The sequence below is a fragment of the Oncorhynchus nerka genome, linkage group LG9a (assembly GCF_034236695.1).
Source record: "Oncorhynchus nerka isolate Pitt River linkage group LG9a, Oner_Uvic_2.0, whole genome shotgun sequence".
Taxonomy (NCBI): Eukaryota; Metazoa; Chordata; class Actinopteri; order Salmoniformes; family Salmonidae; genus Oncorhynchus; species Oncorhynchus nerka.
Window position 1 is genome coordinate 38,941,226 of NC_088404.1, and position 24,512 is coordinate 38,965,737.

Consider the following 24,512-nt stretch of genomic DNA (forward strand, 5'->3'; position numbering starts at 1 on the left):
AAAGCATGCCATTTTGAAGGGATTTAGGTTTTGATTGCAGAGTTTCATTTTGACATAGAAGTGAGAGGTTTATCTCCAAGTGTTGTGTCTTATTTGGCTTGTGTGTAGAGTTTTTGACACAATGAGCCAAATTCTGCAACAAGTGTGTAAGCAATTGCAAAAAAAACTGTAATCAAATAAGACCACTCTTGGTCACTCTGGCAGACTTTTGGTCACTCTGCGCAAACATCACCATTTTCAACACCTCTAAAGGATTTCCCACATATCCTTACTCAACAAATGCATCCCAACAAGATTCATACACATATCCTCCACTCCAATGTTAGACAATTTCATTTTTGTTCCAGTTTTCGATACTACTATTGTCCATTCAAAACATTCGTCTTCACCAACTCTGTTCAACGTGGTGGTTGATTCGAACTCAGCATCCATTTCCGCCATCTTCTCCCCTTTTTCCGGTTTGCCAATTGGAATTGCTCTTGATCCTCCCATTTCGTAACCCCATTGCTCCCCACCCCCACACTTCTCTCACACTTCTCTAGTCACTCCAGCGATGCAGCTTCCTATGACTAACTTGAAGTTCCTCTAAAACACGTTTTGATGTAAGTTTTCCCTGTCGTCACAAGGTGGTAGTGTTGCATAACATTCGTCGTCGTCCAGTTGACAGAATTTTCAAGATGGAATCCAACCGGACCTCGCAAACACAAAAGACAGGTAAAAGAGTAACGTAAGACCATTATGTGGCACAAATGGATAGAATGTTCAGTAGACGATTTATTATACGTTTTTTATACTCTTAAGATGTTGCTGACAGTCAAACACGTTACACGGTCGTATTCCAAGCGTTGTAAAGTTCATAGTTCATTTGCAAGCAGTCATAGACGCTAGACAATGTTTCAAGTTACGTTTAGACCTTGCTAGAATTAAAGTTTAATGTTATGTTTTACTTTTGCCCAAGGGGAAATCAAGGAAATATATCCCATGGACCTCCCAGATCTAGATTACAGGGCACTGAGTTCAACCTCTGAAAACATATTGACCTCCCTGGCGTCAAACACCTATGAAGGAGAGCGTTGGTTTCTACCCTCAAATGGCTCAAAGGTATGTTTTTTTAATGACGAGTTTCTGGTTACACTCACTCCAAATAAAACATAATGCTTCTGTAGGCTACAGATGAGCATCTCCCCATAATAATAATAATAATAATAAAATAAAAAAGATTGCAGTATAACTGCAGGACACTGCAAATACTGCATCCAAAATAACAGTGGACTGCACTTTTTAAACTGCAATCTTTTTTGTAAGGGTCTTACAAAAACATCCAATGTTGGTGACAGATCTGTCACCTGCCAAACTGAACCCCTTCATCGGGTGGAGGTGACACATGACAACGTGGGCAGACTCCAGCTGTTCGGTGATGACGATCCACCTTGCACTCTGCTGACTCTGCACATGCCTGCAGATGGAACTCAAGGTTGATACCCTACAGAGAAAGGTTGCCTTTCAGATCCGCTGTGTTTGGTTGATGTTATATAGGCTACCGTATAATGTCACATAGAATGTTATGTTTTCACAGTGGTGGCCCTGAACCTGCATGGAAAGTGGTGGTCTTTAAATGATGTTTTGAAGACATCCACCAAATCCAGATCTGGTCTTGTGATGGTATGTTCTTTATATTTGCACTTGTGTCCTCCATGGTAAGAGAGTAAAGGGCATCCCTCTAAATATAGGCCTAGACCATGACTTCTCATTACCTTCATTTTGAGAGGGAGTAGGCACACATAAATTAAATATGCACAAAATTAAATGTTTTTTACATGGTTATTACATCTAAAGGGTGTATTATTACATGTAATAACATGCAAAGGTCCCTCCATACCTTTTGATATAATTCGATTTAAATTACAAGTCCCACAAATACATCCAATTAGGTTTTAAACCAGTAAATGTGGCTTTTGTCAATGTATTTAGGATAAGGCTTAGATGTGTAGGTCATTTACAGGTGCAGTCTGTTATGGAGAGAGTGATACTTTTCCTGCTTAGTCAAATCATTTTTGGAGTTTTGGAGAGGCCTTCAGGGGAAGAGATTTACTTCTCACCTCACCCAATGAGGGAATTTGGCAAAATTCTATGGCATAATGGGGAGGCAGTTGGATTCTACACCATCAAAAAGAAAGGTAAGGCATTGTGTTAGTTTCTTATTTTCTGCCAGTTGACAAAAATAGTGTCTTACAAAAATATTCTCATCTGCACTCAATTTATATTTAGAACAGGGAGGGTTGCTAGGTCAACACAGTGCATTGCAACAAAATAGTAAGGCTGCACAGGCAGAAAATCAACCCCCCAAAATATAAAAAAATATATGTATGCGCTCGGTTTAGACAATAGGCTCTGTATTTGTATGTGTACATGTTGAATTTGGGTGAGTCAGAATTAAAGGAGTCACATTCAATCATCCCATTCCTGTTTTCAAGTAAATAATTTATAAAAGCTAAACAGTGCAGGGAGGAATTTATTTTCTTTTGGGGGTTGCATATGTTTTTGATCATTTGGTCAAAGCAACATCATGTATTATTGGCTCTTTCAGGAAGTCTGTGTGATGGATTCACTCGTCAAAGCTATCAGCTTTCTGTCCTTGACACTGTGTTTGTGAGGACTCAGTGGAGGAGGAGTGGTCTGGCACTGCAGATCCTGGCAGACTTCTGTAAATCCCTCCCCAACGAGGAAGTGATCGGAATCAGCTGTCCCATATCCCCAAGCATGATTAAAGGTGGGTCAGTCAGTATTAGAAATTCAAAGGTTAATTACGTCAATGCTGGTTGTAACTGTTGTAGTCATCCATGTAAAGATTGCTGAATTTATATGACAAAGTCAGATAATATGAGGTGCTTCCAGTCAATTTGGAGATGGCACACGCTATCACTTGGTTGGACGCACAACAATTTATGGTGTGTTATGAAGGACTGTTTACCTAGTCAGAGATCTATGAGCCAGGAGAGGGTGGGGTGGGGTAGGGTAGGGCTTCACACTAGCTGTACTTTATCTTCCAGGATATGATTTACTGAATCATAATGTATGTAACCTAATCTTTAGACATAGACCAACACTTTTAGATGACGCTACATTTGAAATAATGCTAGCCACCCTGTCTTCTTAAAAAATAATTGGGCAACACTTTCAGATAAAATGTAACCGCGATACCCATACTATACTGTATGTCTGGACTCCAAAACGTTAATAAGGTAATGAGGTTTTTAAAATGAGAAATTTGCAGCAGGAATGTTCAAGAAATGTACCTTTTAAACATTATAAAGTCATGTTTATGAGCACAATTTACAGCGAAACAAAGGAATGTTACTAAAGTAATTATGCCTTATGGACAATTCAGGACAACATCAAAGTTGCCCCATTTAAGTCAAGTCTCAATTCCAGTGACCATCCATTGTAGATCTCCAACATCCCCTCCAGTCATTTACTGAAATGTACATGGTATGTCTCCACCTCTCTCTCCAGTGTGCAGCAAGTATCTGCAGATGCACCAGGACCAAAGGGACCGACTCTATGAGGTGGAAGCTCCTGGGGGCTGGGGCCAGAGACGGAACATATGGCTCAACATACAGCTCAACCGAAGCACAAACAGTGAGGCCCTCCCTAGGTTTGGATCAGGGTGTACCAATGCAAAAGTTGTGTGATAATGAGAGACAGTCATATCACTGTAAACATCATAACATGGTCTGTGAATTGTAAGACAAGAAAGCATATTTTGAAAGCACTTCACTTGTAAATAGGGTTCATGTTTGATTATACGATGTCAGGATTTTAGAGCTGTTTTATTTTAATGCTATTTTCATACATTTTAAATGTGAGTACATCTTTGTAAAAGTGGGATTGTTTTTGTAGGCTCAAGTGAGGAGCAATGTCCAACAACATTGAACAAGGAGAAGAGAAACTAAATAATCATATCATCAGGTGAGGTCATTTTATTTTCTATTTCATTATGGTTACAGAGTAGTAGTTAGGAGGGACTGTTTATGACCTTGTTTTAGCTTTGGTCTCAACCTCAAGTGATTTTTAGAATCCATCACAACAAATTTAGCAACCACTGGATATTGTAACTAAGACAATTTATAATATGTAGGAGGAAAATAAGCGAACGTATCCTTTTGTTAGGGAAATCAATGTGTAATCAAATATATTACATCTGATTTAGCCTACTCACATTGTCTGAGGAATGTATATTTATAACTGTACTATCTGCCTCTTGCCTAACCCTTCCCTCAAGATGTCTCTTGATTATTGGTTTTCTGATGGTTTGGCTGTGATCACCACAGAAGTAAAAGAGAGAAGCTACCGGCAGACGAGGCTGAGGGGAGTGCTAATTCCAAACAGACGGGGACATGAAATTAAACCTCAGACCACAGATGGATCATGGTCCTCAGAGGACTTCAAGTTATGTTTTTTTATGTCATTTGTCACAGAACATAAAAGGGCATTTGTGTCAGTTGTTATTTTGAGCAACTATAAGGTGCTGACTAAGGCTAGAAATAATGGATGTTCAAAATGTAAAAAAATTTGGGACCTAAACTGCAAATAATTACATATCAGTTTCATATTCTGCTTAATAAAGTGGTAACATCATCACTGTGGTTACATGGGTGTCTGTTGCAATGTGTTTACTGCTTTGTAATCATTCTCTCCTTCCATCTTAGACTATAATTGGGTGTTAAAGTAACTGCCCAGTGAAAATCTCACTTTTAAAAGTTCATATTCTGCTAACTACTATCCAAATAATGTTGTTGACTCATCCTATACTCGTATTGGTGGCCAAAGCATAAATTGGAGGAAAACCACTTTAAAACCCCAACCTCAAACTTGGATCTCAAACAGACCATTTCAAAAATGGTTGCTATTTCCTCATAGAAAAGTATGTCATCTCCCTGAGGAGGGAGGAGGAGCTGGCAAATCAGCGGCCTATAGAGGAGAGTGAGCTAGCCAATCAGTGGACTACTTGCATTCATATTTTTAATGGCTGGTATACGCCCCCACTCTATTCTGTTGCTGGGGTTCCAACACAGAAAATCTGTTTTTTAACATACTTAATAAATATGTTTTTGGAAGAAAAACTATTTCACTCATATTGTATTTATAAGTCATATTTATTAGAAATCTGGAAACACTGGGCAGTTATTTTAAACATATGGGGTTTGGCAGGGCAACATTAATACACACACTGGTAAACATTTTCAAAAATAGGATACATGATAAATAAATAAAAATACACAGGGGGCACATGCAGAATGCTTAGCAGAACAACTCTATACCTACTGCGTAAGAAAGCATTAGTGGTGAAGAGTCCTGGATCTAGGAGAGGTAGTAGGCTGCTGCCCATCAGATGAGCTATGGGAGGACGGACTCATTGTAAATGGAAAGGTATCAAACATATGGAAACCACGTTTGACTCCGTTCCATTAATTCCATTCCAGCCATTACAATAAGCCCTTCCTCCTATAGCTCATCCAACCAGCCTCCTCTCCTGTCCATTCACATCACCGTAGACTGTTATGGGTCAGCCTATTGGAATCAGAGCCAATGTTCCAATACCAAACAGTATCATTTCAGTATCAAACATTTATACTCCTGTTTTTTCTGATCTGATTGATGTTTTACTCACCTGTTTTACTCCGTGCTGTTGGTCGTCAATTCCAGTGGTATGCCGTTTACATAATTTCGGGACACACCGACTTTCAAAACGAGCACAACGACACTTTTTCCTCATTTGACGTAGAATCAGGAAGTCACGGGATAGTTTTGCTTCGGTTTTTCGAGTATCAAAACGTTGTGGTTGTTGCTTTCTCTAGAGTAAAAAATGAGCCGAATTTATAACAATACGTCCTTGCAGAATAAACCTGTTCACAATGAAAAGATTGAGCACGCGTGGGCCCCCTCCTCATATCAGAGGTATGATGCCGTGATGCAGATCAAAGCTATTACGCTGCCTGCAGAGAATCTGTAATTCTGCATAAAGATAAACTATAATACTGCATAGAGCTACAATATAATACTTAAATATGCCTAATGTTTTATTAAATGCAGTAGATGGCTCTGTGAGTGAGTGAGTGTGTGTGTGTGTGTGTGTGTGTGAGAGATATAGAGAGAGAATGAAGAACTCGTGCATATAGGCTAAAAATTGTATACTGGAGCCTACAATCCTTTTCTCCCACAGTGGTCTAGGTGTCATATTAGAGGGAAAGTTGGTTGATGTCTCACGCCATGTTATCACTGACGTCAACAATCAGAAGGTAAACTGACATCATAGAATAACCTCTTCAATAAAATATGATTAGGCTATTTGATTGTTATTAGGCTATTTTATTTATATTGTATTTATTTTATTTATATTATATATCAGTGATGACCACATGAGGAACTAGGCCTACTTGGTTTTCTAGGACTCCTAATTTAAACTATCTAGATTGCCATATGTTGTGCTGTATTGGCAGGACCGTTTCTATGTCCTATACATCAAACCTAGTCGAATCCACCAAAGGAAATTTGATGCTAAAGGAATGGAAATTGAACCAAACTTCAGTGATACCAAAAAGGTCAACACTGGTTATCTCATGTCATCATTCAGTGAGTATTATTATCCACTTCGTACAATATTGTGAATAGGCCTACAGTCTAAGGTCAGATGATTCACAGATGATACCTTATTGGTAACACTTTACATTTACTCGTCAAAGCTTGTTCAAGGACTCTCAAAATTATGTAAAAACATTCATTTACCACCATACTATATTCTTTGTAAAAACAACTCTAGTGGTGCTATCTGAACTGGTGTGTTTGTTTGTTTCTACCGTGCAGAGGTGGAGGCTAAAGGAGAGACTGATTGCCTCACTGAGGTCCAGCTGGAAAACCTAGTGACCAAGGAGGATCTGGTGAAAGTGACAGGGAAACACTGTCTAAGTGGGACCTATGCTTTCTGGTACCCAGAGGGAGAGATGAGCAAGACTGAACTAGAAACAGGCCAGGACATTCGACTGAAAACCAAAGGCGATGGCCCATTTATTTGTAAGTTTGATGTTCAGCAATCCCTTGAAAATTTGCCTAAACCGAAGTTCCACTCCCAGTTTGATTGTAGCTCTAGACAGGGTGAGCATTATGTACTTAGTTTTGGTCTGCTCTTTCAGTTTCCTTGGCCAAAGTCGATGGAGGCACAGTGACCAAATGCAATTTTGCCGGAGACAAAGAAGCAGGAGCATCGTGGACAGACAAAATAATGTCCAACAAATCCGATGCCAGCAGTGCAACGAAGTCTGAAGGCCATGGCGAAGGAGCAGATGAGGAGGAATGGGTAAGAGGAGTGGGAGATTCCTGAGGCACGATTTTTTTCCCCTTGCTCATTTTTGAAGAACATGTCAAAAATGATCTACAGTCTAATTAAATGATCTACATACATTATAGCATTTTCTCTGTACTGTATATATTTTATGACACCCCATTTCAATTTTAAAACCTCTATCACTGTGTTTCTATTTTTAGGATGAATGAGGAGATTAATGGAATTGCACAGTAAAACCTCCTTATTCCTGTGATGGTTTGTACTCCACGGTTCCACCCTCTTAACATTGCTTGTGCAGCATATGCACACTAAAGAGGAAGAGGGTCATTTCATGTTTTATTCAGAACTCCTTTTGTAATATAGAGTTCTCTACAAGAAGTTGACAAATCTGGCTATTGCAGTGTATCTTCGGTATAGGGGTGTACATGTATTGCTTTGAACCTGTCTTTAGTAAACATCATACATGCTTTACTTCTCTACTTTCTCTACTGAAAATGTATCCTTGTTTGTAGAAGGGTACAAATGATATGTACTGCACATATTAACCTTGTAATAAAACAAATATGTCAATTTATCTGATGGGGTTCTAATCATGTGTGTCATCCAAAATGTAAACCATCAATTGGGTAAGAGTGGTCATGCAAGAGCAGAGTTCTAACTTTTATTAGTAGAGTAGTCATTGTCTGCTAATCAGATTATTAGTGTGTGCAAATGTATGAAGTTGCCAAATAGATGTAGGCTACAGTAGGTGATTTTAAATCATGCATTCTCAAAAAAAAAGATTCAAAACTGTTTGGGTTACCAGCATGAATGAATACATTACTTGTGTACATGTAACAAATAAACTAAATGTCTCCGTTTTTCTGAGCCCTTTACTAACAAATAATGCACTTAGATACAATTATGTATATATTTATTGTTGAATATTCCTCACGCCTCCAAACATGATAGCCCAAACATTTACATTGATTTAAAAAAGGAAAATGGCAAGATGCAATATGCAATACTTTGGTGCATAATACTTTTACAAATACATAAAGACATATTATTGCTATAGTTGCGTGTTGTTTGATAGTCTTAACAGAATAATTGTAGTTGTCAATGAACCTGAGAAAGTACTTTGTCAGTGTAAACAATATTGGAAAGTCTCAAAAATACATGGTGGATTTGTTACTTGTTAAAATAAAACAGAATTTCCTGTTGAATTAAAAGTGACGTAATTCCTTTCAAACATTGAAATATACATATTTATTTTAGAATATTATTGCATGTTGATTATATGGAACCTGTTTTCGTATGTAATTAGAATAAAATAAAATCTGTTTTTCATCCCATCAGCTCAGTTCAGCTGCTCTCACTTGATTCTTTTCTAAACCACTCCAGAACAGTCTGCTTGTTTTCCTTCACCCATTTAATGTTGGCCTGGGTTCTCTCAATGGCTTGCTCTAGGGCCCTGCTCGCAGAACCCAATTCCTCTTCATTATAGTCGCTCTGGAACTGCCTCAGCTGCACAATAACAATCAGGAAAAAGTTAGAATTAGGGCGGAAACCAGTAATTAGAGCGATTACTCAAAATTCAACTCCCACCAGCTGAACCTAGTCTCTCATCCCCAGACATTGCAACTGAATCTCTACATTCTATTTAGTCATCGAGGCAAAGGAGGAGAGGTTTGTGACTCAGATATTGTTGTAGGCCTGCCTGTTACCAATAGGGAGAAGCTCACCTCTTGGAGCTCAAAGTCCGTGGAAAATCTCTGCGTCACTCCCTCAATCAGGCGGCCAAATGACATGATCCCTCCTCCGTACCTGAGGAAGAGGGCGGAGGGCAGAGGTAAGATGAGCATGTTTGCTCAGCAAGCAGTTTGATAGAAGCCAATTTAGATAACTGCCTGGCAACTCCAAACAAATGGATGACAAATTGTAGCTTAGGTGATTTCCTCTGATTGCCCAAGGAGACCTTAGTACCAGACATGGTTGATCGGTCTACGCCTTCCTTATTGGTATATTGCTTGAGGTTTATTTAGGTGATTTTTATGAGACACCATACAAAAAAATCTAAGCTGTATAATTGCTAGTAGATCATGGGTCCATTATTCAGTTGGAAAGGAACTTGGTTCTCTGGCTTGTTTGTCGTAACATTAACCCTATGTACAGTACTTAACAGAAACAAACATACTCCAAGCTGATGGAGTTCCAGTGGGCGCGGACAAAATTCCAGGCTATTGCTTGCCCTGCCACATTCCTGGCTATGTAGTTGATGGTAGAAATGGCATCCATTTTTCTTATCTTGTCAGGGTTCAAAGTGTACTCAAGGTATCTGCAAGATAAGAAGGAAATGTCTGTTAAATGGTTGCACAGTAACTAAAGTTAATGTCTCAGAAGAGGGTGGTACAGAGGGAAACAATCTAACCTGTTCAGGAGCCAGATCTTCCTGGTGCATGAGAGGGCAAATCTTAATTTGTCTTTCTCCGATGCTGTGGTGGCATTCTGGAACTTGCCCCAAGCAAATTCCCATTCCTTCTCTCCCCCAGCAGCTATAGCTTGGCAGTAGATGGTGGCCTTCAGGTTGGGTTGTATGCTGTGACAGAGGGGATAATCGTAGAGAAACAATATCTGTTCATTAAAGTTAAAAGGAAAAAATAGCATATAACATTCTGGTATTCTGTTATTGAATCAATATCACGCATATTACAGGTTATAAATGTGTTATGTTTTATGAATGATATTACTACCCCATTCAACTGTGGAATACAGAGCTAAGTGCATCTGGCTATGTTGGTTTGATGAAACTCAATTCCTTACGGATTGCTGGTTTTGTTTGTCATCCAGTTGTCAAAGAGCTTTTTTGCCATTTTTTGGCAGTCTTCAATGTCATTGCTGCATGCGACTGAGATGGCGTTAATCTGGTTGTACCTGCGAACAAATAATAACATGTTAATAACATACTTACAGAGAGGAAATATCAGATGATTATGGGAGACGAAACAATCTCACTGTTCAGAAGGATCCTCGGGGACTGTAGTGAAATTTTCAAAATGTTGATAAAGGCCACCAACTTGCTTTCGCATGTATGCCTGGGAATAGCATAGGAAAAATACTATTACACTCTTATTTGTCACTCAACTGTGTAGTAATACAGTTTCCTATGATAACAGGGCGCTTTAATGTACAGTATCTGTATTTGAGTACTGACCTGCATTGGGCCATAGACCTCAGAGCGATCAAACATGAGAATGAAATAGTCCAGGTTTCTCAGTGCTGATTCCCATGGTATGTACTCTGTGTCATTCCGGAGGTACTTGGTAGTTCTCAGAGCCAGTGTCACATTAATATGTTTGGCCCTAGATAAACATTTAATATATCATTACAGTTGAAGTCGGAACTTAGGTTGGAGTCATTAAAACTCATTTTTCAACCACTCCACACATTTTTTGTTAACAAACTATAGTTTTGGCAAGTCGGTTAGGACATCTACTTTGTGCACGACACAAGTCATTTTCCAAAAATTGTTTACAGACAGATTATTTCACTTATAATTCACTGTATCACAATTCCAGTGGGTCAGAAGTTTACATACACTAAGTTGACCGTGCATTTAAACAGCTTGGAAAATTCCAGAAAATGATGTTATGGCTTTAGAAACTTCTGACAGGCTAATTGACATCATTTGAGTCAATTGGAGGTGCACCTGGGGATGAATTTCAAGGCCTACCTACAAAGTCAGTGCCTCTTTGCTTGACATTATGGGAAAATCAAAAGAAATCATCCCAAAAAATTGTAGACCTCCACAAGTCTGGTTCATCCTTGGGAGAAATTTCCAAACGCCTGAAGGTACCACGTTCATCTGTACAAACAATAGTACGCAAGTATAAACACCATGGGACCATGCAGCCGTCATACCGCTCAGGAAGGAGACGCATTCTGTCTCCTAGAGATGAACGTACTTTGGTGCGAAAAGTGCAAATCAATCCCACAACAACAGCAAAGGACCTTGTGAAGATGCTGGAGGAACCAGGTACAAAAGTATCGTTATCCACAGTAAATCGAGTCCGATATCGACATAACCTGAAAGGCCGCTCAGCAAGGAAGAAGCCACTGCTCAAAAACCACCATAAAAAAGACAGACTACGGTTTGCAACTGCACATAGGGACAAAGATGGTACTTTTTGGAGAAATGTCCTCTGGTCTGATGAAACAAAAGTAGAACTGTTTGGCCATAATGACCATCATTATGTTTGGAGGATAAAGGGGAAGGCTTGCAAGCCGAAGAACACCATCCCAACCGTGAAGCACGCATCATGTTGTGGGGGTGCTTTGCTGCAGGAGGGCACTTCACAAAATAGATGGCTTCATGAGGAGGGAGGAAAATTATGTGGATATATTGTAGCAAAACCTCAAGACATCAAGTTAAAGCTTGGTCGCAAATGGGTCTTCCAAATGGACAATGACCCCAAGCATACTTCCAAAGTTGTGGCAAAATGGCTTAAGGACAACAAAGTCAAGGTATTGGAGTGGCCATCCCAAAGCCTTGACCAAAATCCCATAGAAAATGTGTGGGCAGAACTGAAAAAGTGTGTGCGAGCAAGGAGGCCTACAAATCTGACTCAGTTAAACCAGCTCTGTCACTAGCAATGGGCCAGAATTCACCCAACTTATTGTGGGAAGCTTGTGGAAGGATAATTGAGTGTATATAAACTTCTGACCCACTGGGAATGTGATGAAAGAAATAAAAGCTGAAATAAATCATTCTCTTTACTATTATTCTGACATTTTTATTCTGACATTTCACATTTTTAAAATAAAGTGGTGATCCTAACTGACCTAAGACAGGGAATTTTTACTATGATTAAATGTCAGGAATTGTGAAAAGCTTCTGACTTCAACTGTAAGAAGACCTTAGCAGTCAAAAGAGGATATTAATTGCATCATGAAAGCAGGATTTCCATAAGATTTCAAACCATGAAAATGCAATCCCTATAATGTGTAAGACATGTGTACCAGAATATACATTTTGAAGGAAAACCATGAACTTATCAGTCTTAGATGAGACTACCTTGCCAGGTTGAATGCATCATCAATAAGCTGTCCCCGGTTGATGAGTGGAATTTCCTGTGAATAAATCAAACGAATTCTAATTATTAAAGTAAACTACACAAGGGAGCTAGCATATTATCTTATTTGACTTATTAAGGGTCATGCTCCATGGTCTGTGACAAGGGGTTTCAAATAGCAGATGCATGCCAAGTGTCCGGCATTCTTCAATGTACTCACAAGAATGTACATACAAAAACCTTGTCCAGCACATTCTCTCCAAATATTTCTTACCATAACAAAATATCACCTAGTCTCCTTAGAAAATGCTACATTGTTTATTCTGTCAAGGACAGTTCATGATTGTACACAAGTGCAGCCTTCTAAGCACCTGCTATAATGTGCTGTTTTGTGTCTGACTAGGACTGTATGAACAATACTGTTCCACACAAATGAGGAAGACTTACATGAATATTAGTTTCCAGCTGAGAGAGCAGTCTATCCCAATTTGCTGGATCGTAGTTGACTCTGAAATATCCCATACAGTTTATGTTGGCGAGCACCCACTTGCCATCTTCAGACTTGAACGCTGACTTCCGCTCTGTTGAGCAAATACAGAACATGAAAGTTACATTTTGCCTCAATTAGGTTTTTATTGACAGAACTACTGACTAGCACCATTTAATTAGTTGGGTTTGCTGTTATCATACAGTATACAGCAGTGTTGTGTTTGAGGCCACCTAAAGGGAAACCAATTCAAGACTGAGGCGAGGGGGTGGAGACCGAATCAAGACCGAGGCAAGGTGGCCGAGACTGAGTCAAGACCGAGGCGTGGGGGCCGAGACCAAGTCAAGACCGAGGCGTGGGGCCCGAGACTGAGTCAAGACCGAGGTGTGGGGCCCGAGACCGAGTCAAGACCGAGGCGAGGGGGCCGAGACAAGACCGAGACCAAATCAATGCGAGTCCAATTTAAGGACATGATTGCAATTGTTTCAAATCACCTCCATAATAAGAGTCCAAATTCCTAGTGTTTCTGTGTTCATATTTCAGAAGAACATATGGATTTTTTTGACATTCAGAATGGTGAAAAAATGCAAGCAGAGGGAAAATAGAGAGCCACTCTACAAATGATCACTAACCCAAACGGTTCTCTAAATAATAGATAAAAATACTAAATATATGTAACAACTTCCTCGTTCTGCCCTTACCAGTGGCGACCTGTCAATCAGACCCAGATTTTTAGCACAAAAAAATATATATGTATATATAAAATATATATATATATTTTTTTTTTTTGAGGGGGCTTGCCTGTTTTGAGTGTTATTTTGGCATTAATATGTGTCACATATCAGTTTGCAAACAATGTAAAAAATATATAATTGAGTTAATAAAGCTGCATACAAACATGGTTTCTTTTTTGCTTTCTTGGGTAAGGCAGCTCCAAAATGCAGGTGTTTCAGCCTAGCTCAGTGCTTTCTGTGATGGTGGAGCAAGCCAGCAGAAAATATGGAGCATTGCGCCGTGATTGGCTCAGTGTTCTGTCACTCATTGGAACACTACGTCACCAACCAAGTCTAAGGTTATAGCTAGAAAATTCAAGCCCCTTGGGTGCTGCCATAGAGTTACATTAAAAGTGCCCATCCAAGATGGCTTGAGGTCATTGGACACAGATAAAATTATGTCAAATCACGTTATGTCTACAGTACCTTTGATTGATCATGTCAAAATCATACTTTCAAAATCTTAGCTAGCAGTCATCATCATGAATCAAGTTGACAATCTACTGGCAAATCCTTTCAATCCTTGTCATATGAAGAGAAATAATTAAGAGAAATGATAGATAAAACGTATCGGTGCTCATCAGCCATTGCACATAAACATTACACAACAAGTTGGAAATTGCAAATTCAACAATGAGTGGTTTGGAAGGAATCAGTGACAGTGGCTGTGTGGTCCCAAATCTGGGTCTCTTTTCCAAGTTTAAAATGGTAAACATTCAACATTGGCCATGCTGTCAATGAAGCATGATTTGTGCCACGCTCAAAACAACTGTTAACTCAGAACTGCGGAAACTTGACTTCAGTGAGTTCAAGACAACTGGGAAGTCAGGAATAAACGACAGGGAAAATACATTTTGAACAGTCATCCAACTCCGAATTGTAAATCCGGCCTCTTTCTATAGCTACGACCTGAAGATCAATGACGTCATCATGATTTGACCATGTTTTTTTCAGAGTTCCCAGTTGTTTTGAAAGCACCATAAATCTAGAGAATGCCAGACTTTGATGACAATAATTGGCCATGAAGGACTGCCAGACCACCTTCCTGTTCAAGTGAGCATAGTACTACAACGCGAGTACAAAAATGTATTGTGTGTTGCGACATAAATTATGTAATATGCCAGGGAGATATGTATACGGTAACTAAAAAAGCAATACTACGTGTATGCTGTGTAGTAGGATGTCAGTAGCCCATGTGCCTCACCCTAATAAGTTGGTCTATTTACCCCTCTTAATTTCACCTACTGTTCTGACTTGGTAGTGCACATGTAGCCTATAACCTGTTTAGAGAAATGCAATCATCGAATATTGTAAGAGCTTTCATTGTCTGCTTATATGCCCCCTTTATTTATCCAACGGTTCTGACTTGGTGTACAGGGAGAGCACTGTAAGAACGGCTCATGTTCTGAATTCTGTCTCTGTACATTTCAAAAGTGCTAAACAAATAGTTATATTAACTACGTCAGTCCTAGCTCACTCATTAATGTCTTAATCTAAAATACGGATTGCCCTCTTTTCCGCTTCTCATCCCCTTGCGCCATAGTTTGTACAGCTCAATTGTCATTAGAAACCACATTTGTTTAACCAAGTCAGCCATATCAGCTATGTTTTTTTAAAGGCAGTAAATGAGGCTGAATGAACTGTTTCGCTGCCAGACAAGGCTCTGCTGATAGCCAGGTGTAGCAGTGGTAAGATGTTGGGACTGCTGTTGGGACAGCTTTATGTAGGCCCTATCAGTCTGTGGGCACCGTTTGTCACCATTATAGTGCAATTAATGTATTGTTTAGGGCTTTTCTGGCATGCATCCAACACATTTTTTTTTGCCCCACCAAGATGTACATTCGTGGCCAAATGTTTTGACAATGACACAAATATTAATTTTCACAAAGTCTGCTGCCTCAGTTTGTATAAATGTCAATTTGCATATACTCCAGAATGTTATGAAGAGTGATCAGATGAATTGCAATTAATTGCAAAGTCCCTCTTTGCATTGCACATGAACTGAATCCCCAAAAAACATTTCCACTGCATTTCAGCTCTGCCACAAAAGGACCAGCTGACATCATGTCAGTGATTCTCTCGTTAACACAGGTGTGAGTGTTGACGAGGATAAGGCTGGAGATCACTATGTCATGCTGATTGAGTTTGAATAACAGACTGGAAGCTTCAAAAGGAGGGTGGTGCTTGGACAAATTGTTCTTCCTCTGTCAACCATGGTTACCTGCAAGGAAACACGTGCCGTCATCATTGCTTTGCACAAAAAGGGCTTCACAGGCAAGGATATTGCTGCCAGTACGATTGCACCTAAATCAACCATTTATCGGATCATCAAGAACTTCAAGGAGAGCGGTTCAATTGTTGTGAAGAAGGCTTCAGGGCGCCCAAGAAAGTCCAGCAAGCGCCAGGAACGTCTCTGAAAGTTGATTCAGCTGCAGGATCGGGGCATCACCAGTACAGAGCTTGTTCAGTAATGGCAGCGGGCAGGTGTGAGTGCATCTGCATGCACAGTGAGGTGAAGACTTTTGGAGGATGGCCTGGTGTCAAGAAGGGCAGCAAAGAAGCCACTTCTCTCCAGGAAAAACATCAGGGACAGACTGATATTCTGCAAAAGGTACAGGGACTGCTGAGGACTGGGGTAAAGTCATTTTCTCTGATGAATCCCCTTTCCGATTGTTTGGGGCATCCGGAAAAAAGCTTGTCCAGAGAAGACAAGGTGAGCGCTACCATCAGTCCTGTGTCATGCCAACAGTAAAGCATCCTGAGAACATTCATGTGTGGGGTTGCTTCTCAGCCAAGGGAGTGGGCTCACTCACAATTTTGCCTAAGAACACAGCCATGAATAAAGAATGGTACCAACACATCCTCCGAGAGCAACTTCTCTCAACCATCCAGGAGAAGTTTGGTGACGAACAATGCATTTTCCAGCATGATGGAGCACTTTGCCATAAGGCAAAAGTGATAACTAAGTGACTCGGGGAACAAAACATTGATATTTTGGGTCCATGGCCAGGAAACTCCCCAGACCGTAATCCTATTGAGAACTTGTGTTCAATCCTCAAGAGGCTGGTGGACAAACAAAACCCCACAAATTCTGACAAACTCCAAGCATTGATTATGCAAGAATGGGCTGCCATCAGTCAGGATGTGGCCCAGAAGTTCATTGGCAGCATGCCAGGGCGGATTGCAGAGGTCTTGAAAAAGAAGGGTCAACACTGCACGTATTGACTCTTTGCATCAACTTCATGTAATTGTCAATAAAAGCCTTTGAAACTTAGGAAATGCTTGAAATTATACTTCAGTATTCCATAGTAACATCTGACAAAAATATCTAAAGACACTGAAGCAACAAACTTTGTGAAAATTAATATTTGTGTCATTCTCAAACTTTTGGCCCCGACTGTACATGCTAAAATCGCTACTGGCCCTTACTAATAGTTATCCCATACTTCCCTACTAGCTGCGCAGGTGACGTTTATTGGGATGAATCTTGTCCTGGAGGCAGAGATAAACGATTTCCACTAGATTGGCCAGTGGCAAAGTAAAAATGGTCTTTATATACTAAAAATTAATGAAAGCAAAAATTTGATTTTTGGTCTTTATTCAAGATCAGTGTTAGGCATAATGTTATCAGCGTGGTTAGGTTTCAAATCAGATTGTATGACTGTGCCAGCTATTGACTACCCTGCAGACCTTCCTCCAGTACATGAGTCATCCCAACAAATGCCAACCTGTATTAGCGCAGCAAAGAAATTCGGTCCGTGTTATAACAGAATCCTTGGGATGTCCCACCAACCAGGTTCCAATAGGCGACAAGATATTAATGTATCATGACAGGAGTGTGGATATTTGACCTGTGGAAGCGTTTTAATCCGTTGACTGAATGGGAGCTGAAAATTATGCGTTTTCTACTCTGCTGGTCTCGGGAAGAAATAACTAGTCCTCACTGTTCCAGACCGAGTCAAGACCGCGTTAAAAACCAAGACAAGACCGATACACTCAATATGTGGTCTCGAGACTGGACTCGAGACCCACAACACTGGTATACAGAAGGATATTTTCCATGTTCAGTCTATCTATAATAATGGAGAATTACTGCACATAACATAGCTCATCCGATCAGATCTCTCAATGACCCTGGGGAAAAGGTTATTCATTAGATGATACTAAGACATACATAAACAATTGTACATAGTGTACCTAAGTTAATTCAATGTAATATTCCTTACCTTTAGGAACAGCCAGTACTTGTGTAGGTAGTGCTGTGGGAGCTAAACCTTCCTTCATCACTTTGATTGGGACATGCCATGTATAACTAATGAAAGAGATAAATTCATTAAAAAAAACAATGGCATACTATTATGACCTACAGCCATTGATATTTACATATGCGAATAAAATGCTTAAATGTAGTTCTAATTCATTACAATGTAATCCAATTTAAAGGATAATAATATAGTAACGTCTTATTTTAAATATACATGAGAACAGCGTCATAATATTGTCATAAACATGTCATAACTGAATGTTAAGGCAGTGTCATTTTGCATGTATTAGAAACAGTTATGACAGGTGTTTGGACATATGTTGATTTAAAAAAAATACAATTTAAGATACAATTTTTCAAGTTACGCAACATAAACTAAGCATCTAATTCTACATGGAGGAGATGGTCGTTGGTTCAGGAAACCTCTTCCATTTGTTTTCTCTCTCTGTGGTGTTTCTTGACCTTACTTGTAGTCAGATGGTTGAATTAGGAGGAAATGTTCTTGAGAAACGTCCCCAGTGGTGGTGTTGATGGTGATGACTGGGTAGCCCATTTGCATTGTCCAAGTTGCCATGACTTCAGCAACTTTAATGTGGCTGCCGTCGTTGTCCACCGCCTAGAAAGTTCTTGTCATTAGCAGTTTAGACCATGTATTCATACCGCTAAAGTATTCTATACTTTTTACGTGCTTGAAAGCACAGAAATACATATGAGTTTTGTGTTAATAGGCCTGGTAAAACTACTGTATCATATTTTACCTTCTGTAAATATTCCCACAGGTCCTTGTCTACAGCATTACTATACTGGAAAGCCTGAAGGTATTTCTGAAACAATATGAAGCAATATTATTTACACACACTCTTAATAATTGGATACAAAAATGTAATTTATTATTGATCCACAAAAGGTTCCCATTAGTGTTGATACATCCATATGCAAAATTGCAAAAAACAAATATACCACATAGATGTTCCACACACGGACAATAAGTCATTCTACACCTTTAATGGACAGAGACATATTTTGACTTACTTTTAGACCATCCATAAACACCTTATCCTTCAGATAATCTGAAAGCATTCTCAGCACAGCTGCCCCCTGAAGAGTGGAAAGATATATTCATATTCATAGAGTACATGAACTCATTGCGTCACTATATAGAACATTCCTGTACAATGTTTAAAAAAAAATGGTTGATATTGTCTCTCTTCCCCCATTGGGCTTGGTCGCATCCAGACCTTGCTGTAGGTGATGGAATCAAAAAGCTCAGTGATGTCACTAGGAGTTTGAACATCGTCCTCATTAGAGCTTAGAGGATGGGATGAGGCCAACGAATCCACTTGAAATACAGTCTGGATGTCATTTAGAACAATCAGATCTTTCTGGAAAAACAAAACATTTGAAACCTCTTCAGTGTGACCACAATTTGCAATCTTATGCAATAGATGCAGAACAAATATACTGAGAATGGGAAGTCATATTATTAAATGTTGATGGGGACATACTATGTTCCATTTTGGCTCAATGTGATCCACTCCCATATAGGATATATATGTTGCAAATCCCTCATTCAGCCACAGATCATTCCACCATTTCATTGTCACCAGGTTTCCAAACCACTGAACAAAAATATATAAGTGGTGTTACAGTAAATGCCACTACATTACAATATCATGTTTTAATGAATTGCAGTTCACTTTACATTATACATATTTTACTACATTTTGACATACAGTAATTATGAGTTTTCATACCTGATGGGCAAGCTCATGTGCAATAACTGTAGCAATCCACTCTTTGTCTGATGTGGAAGACACCCCTTCCTCATATAGCAGAGCTGTCTCACGATATGTTACCAAGCCCCAATTCTCCATGGCACCTGCACTGAAGTCTGGTAGAGCAATCTGATCTAAAGTAGATATGAAAGAGGTTATTTTATATTGCATTAGTTGTACATAACCGTATGCTGTTTGAATACATTTCAGCCGATGATATAATTGAATTTCACAAAATGATCAGTGTTCTTCTTACAATGTTTTAGTCAGGTAATTTATGGAGTAAAGAATTCAATTGATTAGATGGATTTGATCAAAATGAATGGTTGAATAGTGCTTATTTTAGATTGTTATGGTGCAATAGTGCACATACCTAGCTTGCTCAAAGGATAAATCATGCCAAATACTTCTTTACTCTCATAGAACGCCAGTATATTTCCAGTGATATCTGCAGCATATTTTGCATGTCCAGCTTTTATGGCCTCCGGTCTAGCATATGTCTTTAACAAACCAAACAGAGAATAAAAAAGTGAGTTTTAGTATCATATCAATATGATATGGTGAGTAAACACATCTCTACCATGAAAATCAACAGTGTAGTCTAAACTGAATACATATAAATAGTATGGTGGTTTGCCTGAAATCTAGCTGGAATTGCCATTCATTTTTAATTTACTACAGTATCAACTTTCTTTGACATGGCCATTGAAATACAAACCTTTTCACATGGTCCTTGTTATACCTATGTTACAAAATACAAGTCATTTTGTTGATATCATATAATACACTATTACAGCTATGATTCAGCAACTATACATACCTTAATGTCAACTCTTTCATGTTTAGAAACGATGGAATCAAAATCAGATACTGTGAAAGCTAAGAGGTATGTTGACATTTTCTTAGTCGTTTGAAAGCGAGTGACTTCCCAGTTCTCTCCATCGATATCCACAAGGGTTGTACCTAAAAGTAATTTTAAAAATACGTATTGATTACTGTGAAAGTAAGAAAGAAAAAAGCTTTTTTTTGACACAATCTACAGCAAATAGCTTACTCAATGTAAGCAAAAAGAATAGGAACAGTATATGCATGCATTAGCCTCATAATTTGTGAATTTATAGCTACAGTAGGTGACACATTTTCATGGGAATATCAATCAGTATTCTAAAACGCACATTTTCCCACCAGTGGCGTTTCCACCAAATGGACTTGTTGCGGATAAAAGATACTCAGTGATGACATAGCACACACAAACTGTACTTTTCCGCTTTAGTTTTCATGTGCCGAAGAAAAATCTAAAGTTCAATGTGTCTCCAACGCATTTTAAAAAGTCTAACGATAGCATTATTTATGTCACAAAAACTGTTGTATTAAATAGCAAATGTGCCTACTCTGGAACGTGCGCTCGAGCCAAAAGCTTGCGGATACAGTGCGGGTAGGCTGTGCTGGTAGGCTAGTCTACATGATGAGATTATTATGGACAAGAGCAAAACGTTTTTATTTGTCAAATGGTAGTCGATCAATATGTTACCAGAATTAGAAAGGAGCATCAATATCACTGTGCACATTCACCACCCTGTGAAGTTCATAAGTTATTTCATCTGTAGCGTAATAAACTGTGGAGTCGTAGTGGGAGGACCACACAAGGCATGACTCCCAAGTTTACTTCGATAGGATGGTTATTATATCAACATTTGCGGATAATAGCTTTCCACCACTATTTCTCCCATAATACATTTTAACGACACAAAAAGATCCCATCTTGTCTAACGTATTTAGTTTTGTCAATATTTGTAAAGTTAACAGAAAACTGTGCTGTTTCCATCAGGCCTGTCGTGGGATTTTTCATAATAAGGTTCATAAGGTTGGATGGAAACCTTGTTATAGTTTACAAAGTCATGCATATAAAATTATTAATTTATTGACAAGTCATGTGTATGTCTATATTATTGAATATACAGTATAGCCTACACCTTTTGGCCTTGTATGACAATAGAATGAAATGTGCTTCTCACCTGTGGCTTTCTCATTTGCTAGTGCGTGCGTACCAAACCTATGAATGATAGTGACTTTAAATTCAGCCTTCATGGCTGGCTCATCGAAACAAGGAAATACTTTCCTGGCATCTGTTGGCTGCATTTGGCTAGTAGCAATGAATCTGTGTGGAAAGTATTTGTTGAAAAATAGGATAAATATTACAACTAGAATTGAACAACAGCAATACAAAACAGAAAATAGTTGCTTGTTAGTTCATTTTGAATCAATTAGCTTTTCAGTTATTAAAGTATACAAGCTTCCAAAGTCTACAGTATGAACTGTCTACAGTATGAACTGTGATACATGACATTTATAGTGATACAGTACTGTAATTGTAAAGCCATGAGGAAGTAACAATTTGTGTCAAATGACTGTCCTGATCTATTCAAGGAATGAGAAGCAAAGCTGTTGCTGAAGTGAACAGAGGAAAAATGTGCAACATTCTCTCAGGGGGTCTTTTTACGGAGCATATACTGTAAATACGAGCCAGGACTAACAACTGCTGGGTGATTTGATATGTCAAGAAATAAGGAAATATATTCCCATTTCTAGGGACATTTTGTATTACCTTAGAAAACATGACACCTTCACACACAATAATATGTGATCGTTACCATGCTGTAAATCAGTGACCTGCTAGTTTACAGACTAGCCATGTTTTTTAGAGAAACGAGCGTACAATAGAATACAAATCATGAGAAACTTTGTGTCCGCTCTCTGTTCAAGCACTGTGATCTGTAAACTAGCAGGTCGCTGATTTACAGCATGGTAATGATCACATATTAATGTGTCAAGGTGTAATGACCAAGTGGTTTCAGAACCATTAATACATTGAGGAAGCACTGCATATTAAAAGAGTAAGCTACTGCCTTACCTAACCTGTCAGGACTTAAGAGACAGAAACAGAATAATCTTTCATACTATACTCCTAGATGTAACCATAGAACAGCCTTCGCCAAGAGGTCTGGATCTAATGACACAGTGGGTCAAAAGGTCTGGACATTTTACAGGTTCAAGGAGTTAAGTGTGCTTCTCTTATAATCAGTGTCGCTGGACAACTATTACCTGTAAATTGCCCAAATGACCATGCCTTTATCATACTGAAAGCTCTATCCAACCAGAGCACTGTTTAGGGTGGTGGTTGGCGATCAATCCAGTTATGTAATATAATTGATGTAAACATATATTAATCAGATTTGTACAAGTCTTACCTTTCGTCAAGGTCGACAATAGTTTCATTCCCGACCAACCTGTAAATGGGTTTTCATATAAAAGTCAAATTTATTCTCCATCTCACAGCATTCTTTTCATATTTGTCTGACAACAAATAATTGATATTTTTCATTTTTCAGCAGTTATCAAAGAAACACTTACGTTTTAGTGTCATCCTTTGTGCTTGGTTCTTTTTTGTATGAACTCATGTAAAAACCAGCCAGATCATCAAGGAGCTCTCCCTCAAATGCAGTAAAGAGACTGTAGTTCCCATCTTCCTCCAAAACACCTTCCAGTCGAATCTCTAAGAAGTTGCTTTCATTATTATACAGTATGGTGTTCTTAACGTTGATGGTCTTTTTATTGTCAAGATCTTTCACTGTTACATCAGTCACATTCTGTTTACTGTGAAGGAAGATAGTTTTGGTTTTCTCCACACATCTAAAATACACAGTGGAGTTTCCAGTGAAGATGAGAGATTGGTTGGTAGCGTTGTTTATAAAGGTGTAGAGGCGAGGCTGTAGGACGAGTTCATATCTCTCTGGAATGAGGTTTCCAGGGAGTCTCAGGTTGGGTGGTGGTCCAGTTGGATACAGAATAGTGGCATTAGGTGTTGGTGGTGGTGTAGGATTTATCTTGATTCTTTCGGTCTCATACACAATCATCATTGTAATTATTCCTCCAATAGATGAGACGGTCATTACCACTGTGGCTATGGCCAGAACCTTTGAGATATATATTCCTATGGCCATGTCCAGTCCTTCTGGAAGAGCCTCCCGCCTCCTGTTGTGTTGGTAAAGCTTGAAACTCAGAACTGAACTTGAAACAGAACTGAGCTGCTTTTTTTGTCTCCATCTGACCTCCCATAAACATGCACACGGCTATGGGCATGTGCTAACCAGTTATTGCTCATAGATTAAGCATTAACTTGCCATTGCAAGCAAAGAGTAATACTGAAGGAGGTCGATGTTCATTTAAATGAAATCAGTCAGATTGTTCTTCCACACATCTGGCATTGGTTATCCTCTCATACCACCAATCCTGTGTTAGGTGAACCTCAAAAGGGACCGCTTTGTCTCCCAACCATCCCGAGCCTCTCAATAAGTGCTGGGTACAAAAAGTGATACTTTATAACGTGTAAGCTCCTCTCAAAAGAAAAATGGCATTTAAGAGCAAGAAAAAAAGCATGTTGATCCTCACGGTTCTAAGTAATGATAGAACCAGCTGTGTGGGACAGCCCTCTAAGTCCTCAAGAGTTGCCTACCAGTCTTCCAAACAACGTCGGAGTGTACTGGTGGATCTGTGTCCCACCAGCACTGGATTACTATGTATTCAGGGAAAATTAGGAGCATGTGTTTGCGCAAGGAGGGTGAGTTATGGGGGAAGGGATTTTAGCATATTATTATTTGGAATACCCCTCCCCTTCACCACAAATTCTTTACCTCAAGAGAAAAAAAATTGAAGAAAACAAAACATTATGGGAAATTAGGTCTGTGACAAATAGAATTACACTGTAGGAAATCTATTTGCGTGGTAAACCAAGATTCTACAAAAATAGACGCATAGGCCTA

The 24,512-nt window shown here is 39.1% G+C and overlaps 3 protein-coding genes across 7 annotated transcripts; 2 read left to right on the plus strand and 1 right to left on the minus strand.

The window, feature by feature from the left end:
* Positions 1 to 501: 501 nt before the first annotated feature.
* Positions 502 to 4,650, plus strand: fam169b (family with sequence similarity 169 member B). 5 transcript variants are annotated; one of them, XR_010464713.1, is made up of 9 exons: positions 502 to 714; positions 959 to 1,101; positions 1,306 to 1,474; positions 1,577 to 1,662; positions 2,003 to 2,177; positions 2,588 to 2,770; positions 3,514 to 3,655; positions 3,901 to 3,969; positions 4,283 to 4,650. XR_010464713.1 is itself a non-coding variant. In XM_029668065.2 (9 exons), the coding sequence occupies exons 1-8, from the start codon at positions 678 to 680 to the stop codon at positions 3,951 to 3,953; spliced, it is 972 nt and encodes a 323-aa protein (XP_029523925.1). In that variant the 5' UTR covers positions 507 to 677; the 3' UTR covers positions 3,954 to 3,969; positions 4,332 to 4,650. The 5 variants fall into 5 exon arrangements, 3 of the variants coding, with proteins under 3 accessions (XP_029523925.1, XP_029523924.1, XP_029523928.1); XR_010464714.1 differs by having other exon boundaries at positions 4,332 to 4,650; XM_029668065.2 differs by having other exon boundaries at positions 507 to 714; positions 3,514 to 3,639; positions 4,332 to 4,650.
* A 966-nt stretch (positions 4,651 to 5,616) lies between these two features.
* LOC115134270 (arpin) lies at positions 5,617 to 8,202 on the plus strand. The gene is made up of 6 exons (XM_029668069.2): positions 5,617 to 5,958; positions 6,224 to 6,299; positions 6,501 to 6,633; positions 6,865 to 7,071; positions 7,191 to 7,354; positions 7,543 to 8,202. Exons 1-6 carry the CDS (start codon positions 5,867 to 5,869, stop codon positions 7,549 to 7,551), a joined length of 681 nt encoding a protein of 226 aa, XP_029523929.1. The 5' UTR covers positions 5,617 to 5,866; the 3' UTR covers positions 7,552 to 8,202.
* A 36-nt stretch (positions 8,203 to 8,238) lies between these two features.
* On the minus strand, positions 8,239 to 24,386 carry LOC115134268 (aminopeptidase N-like). Its single transcript, XM_029668063.2, has 21 exons — positions 23,104 to 24,386; positions 22,941 to 22,979; positions 21,708 to 21,850; positions 20,513 to 20,655; positions 20,066 to 20,192; positions 19,672 to 19,826; positions 19,423 to 19,536; positions 19,156 to 19,299; positions 18,950 to 19,015; positions 18,676 to 18,741; positions 18,385 to 18,533; positions 17,880 to 17,965; positions 12,841 to 12,974; positions 12,396 to 12,451; positions 10,536 to 10,683; positions 10,337 to 10,416; positions 10,145 to 10,255; positions 9,753 to 9,920; positions 9,519 to 9,659; positions 9,067 to 9,148; positions 8,239 to 8,848 (listed from the first exon to the last, which is right to left on the minus strand). The coding sequence occupies exons 1-21, from the start codon at positions 23,691 to 23,693 to the stop codon at positions 8,687 to 8,689; spliced, it is 2,904 nt and encodes a 967-aa protein (XP_029523923.1). The 5' UTR covers positions 23,694 to 24,386; the 3' UTR covers positions 8,239 to 8,686.
* Positions 24,387 to 24,512: the final 126 nt, after the last annotated feature.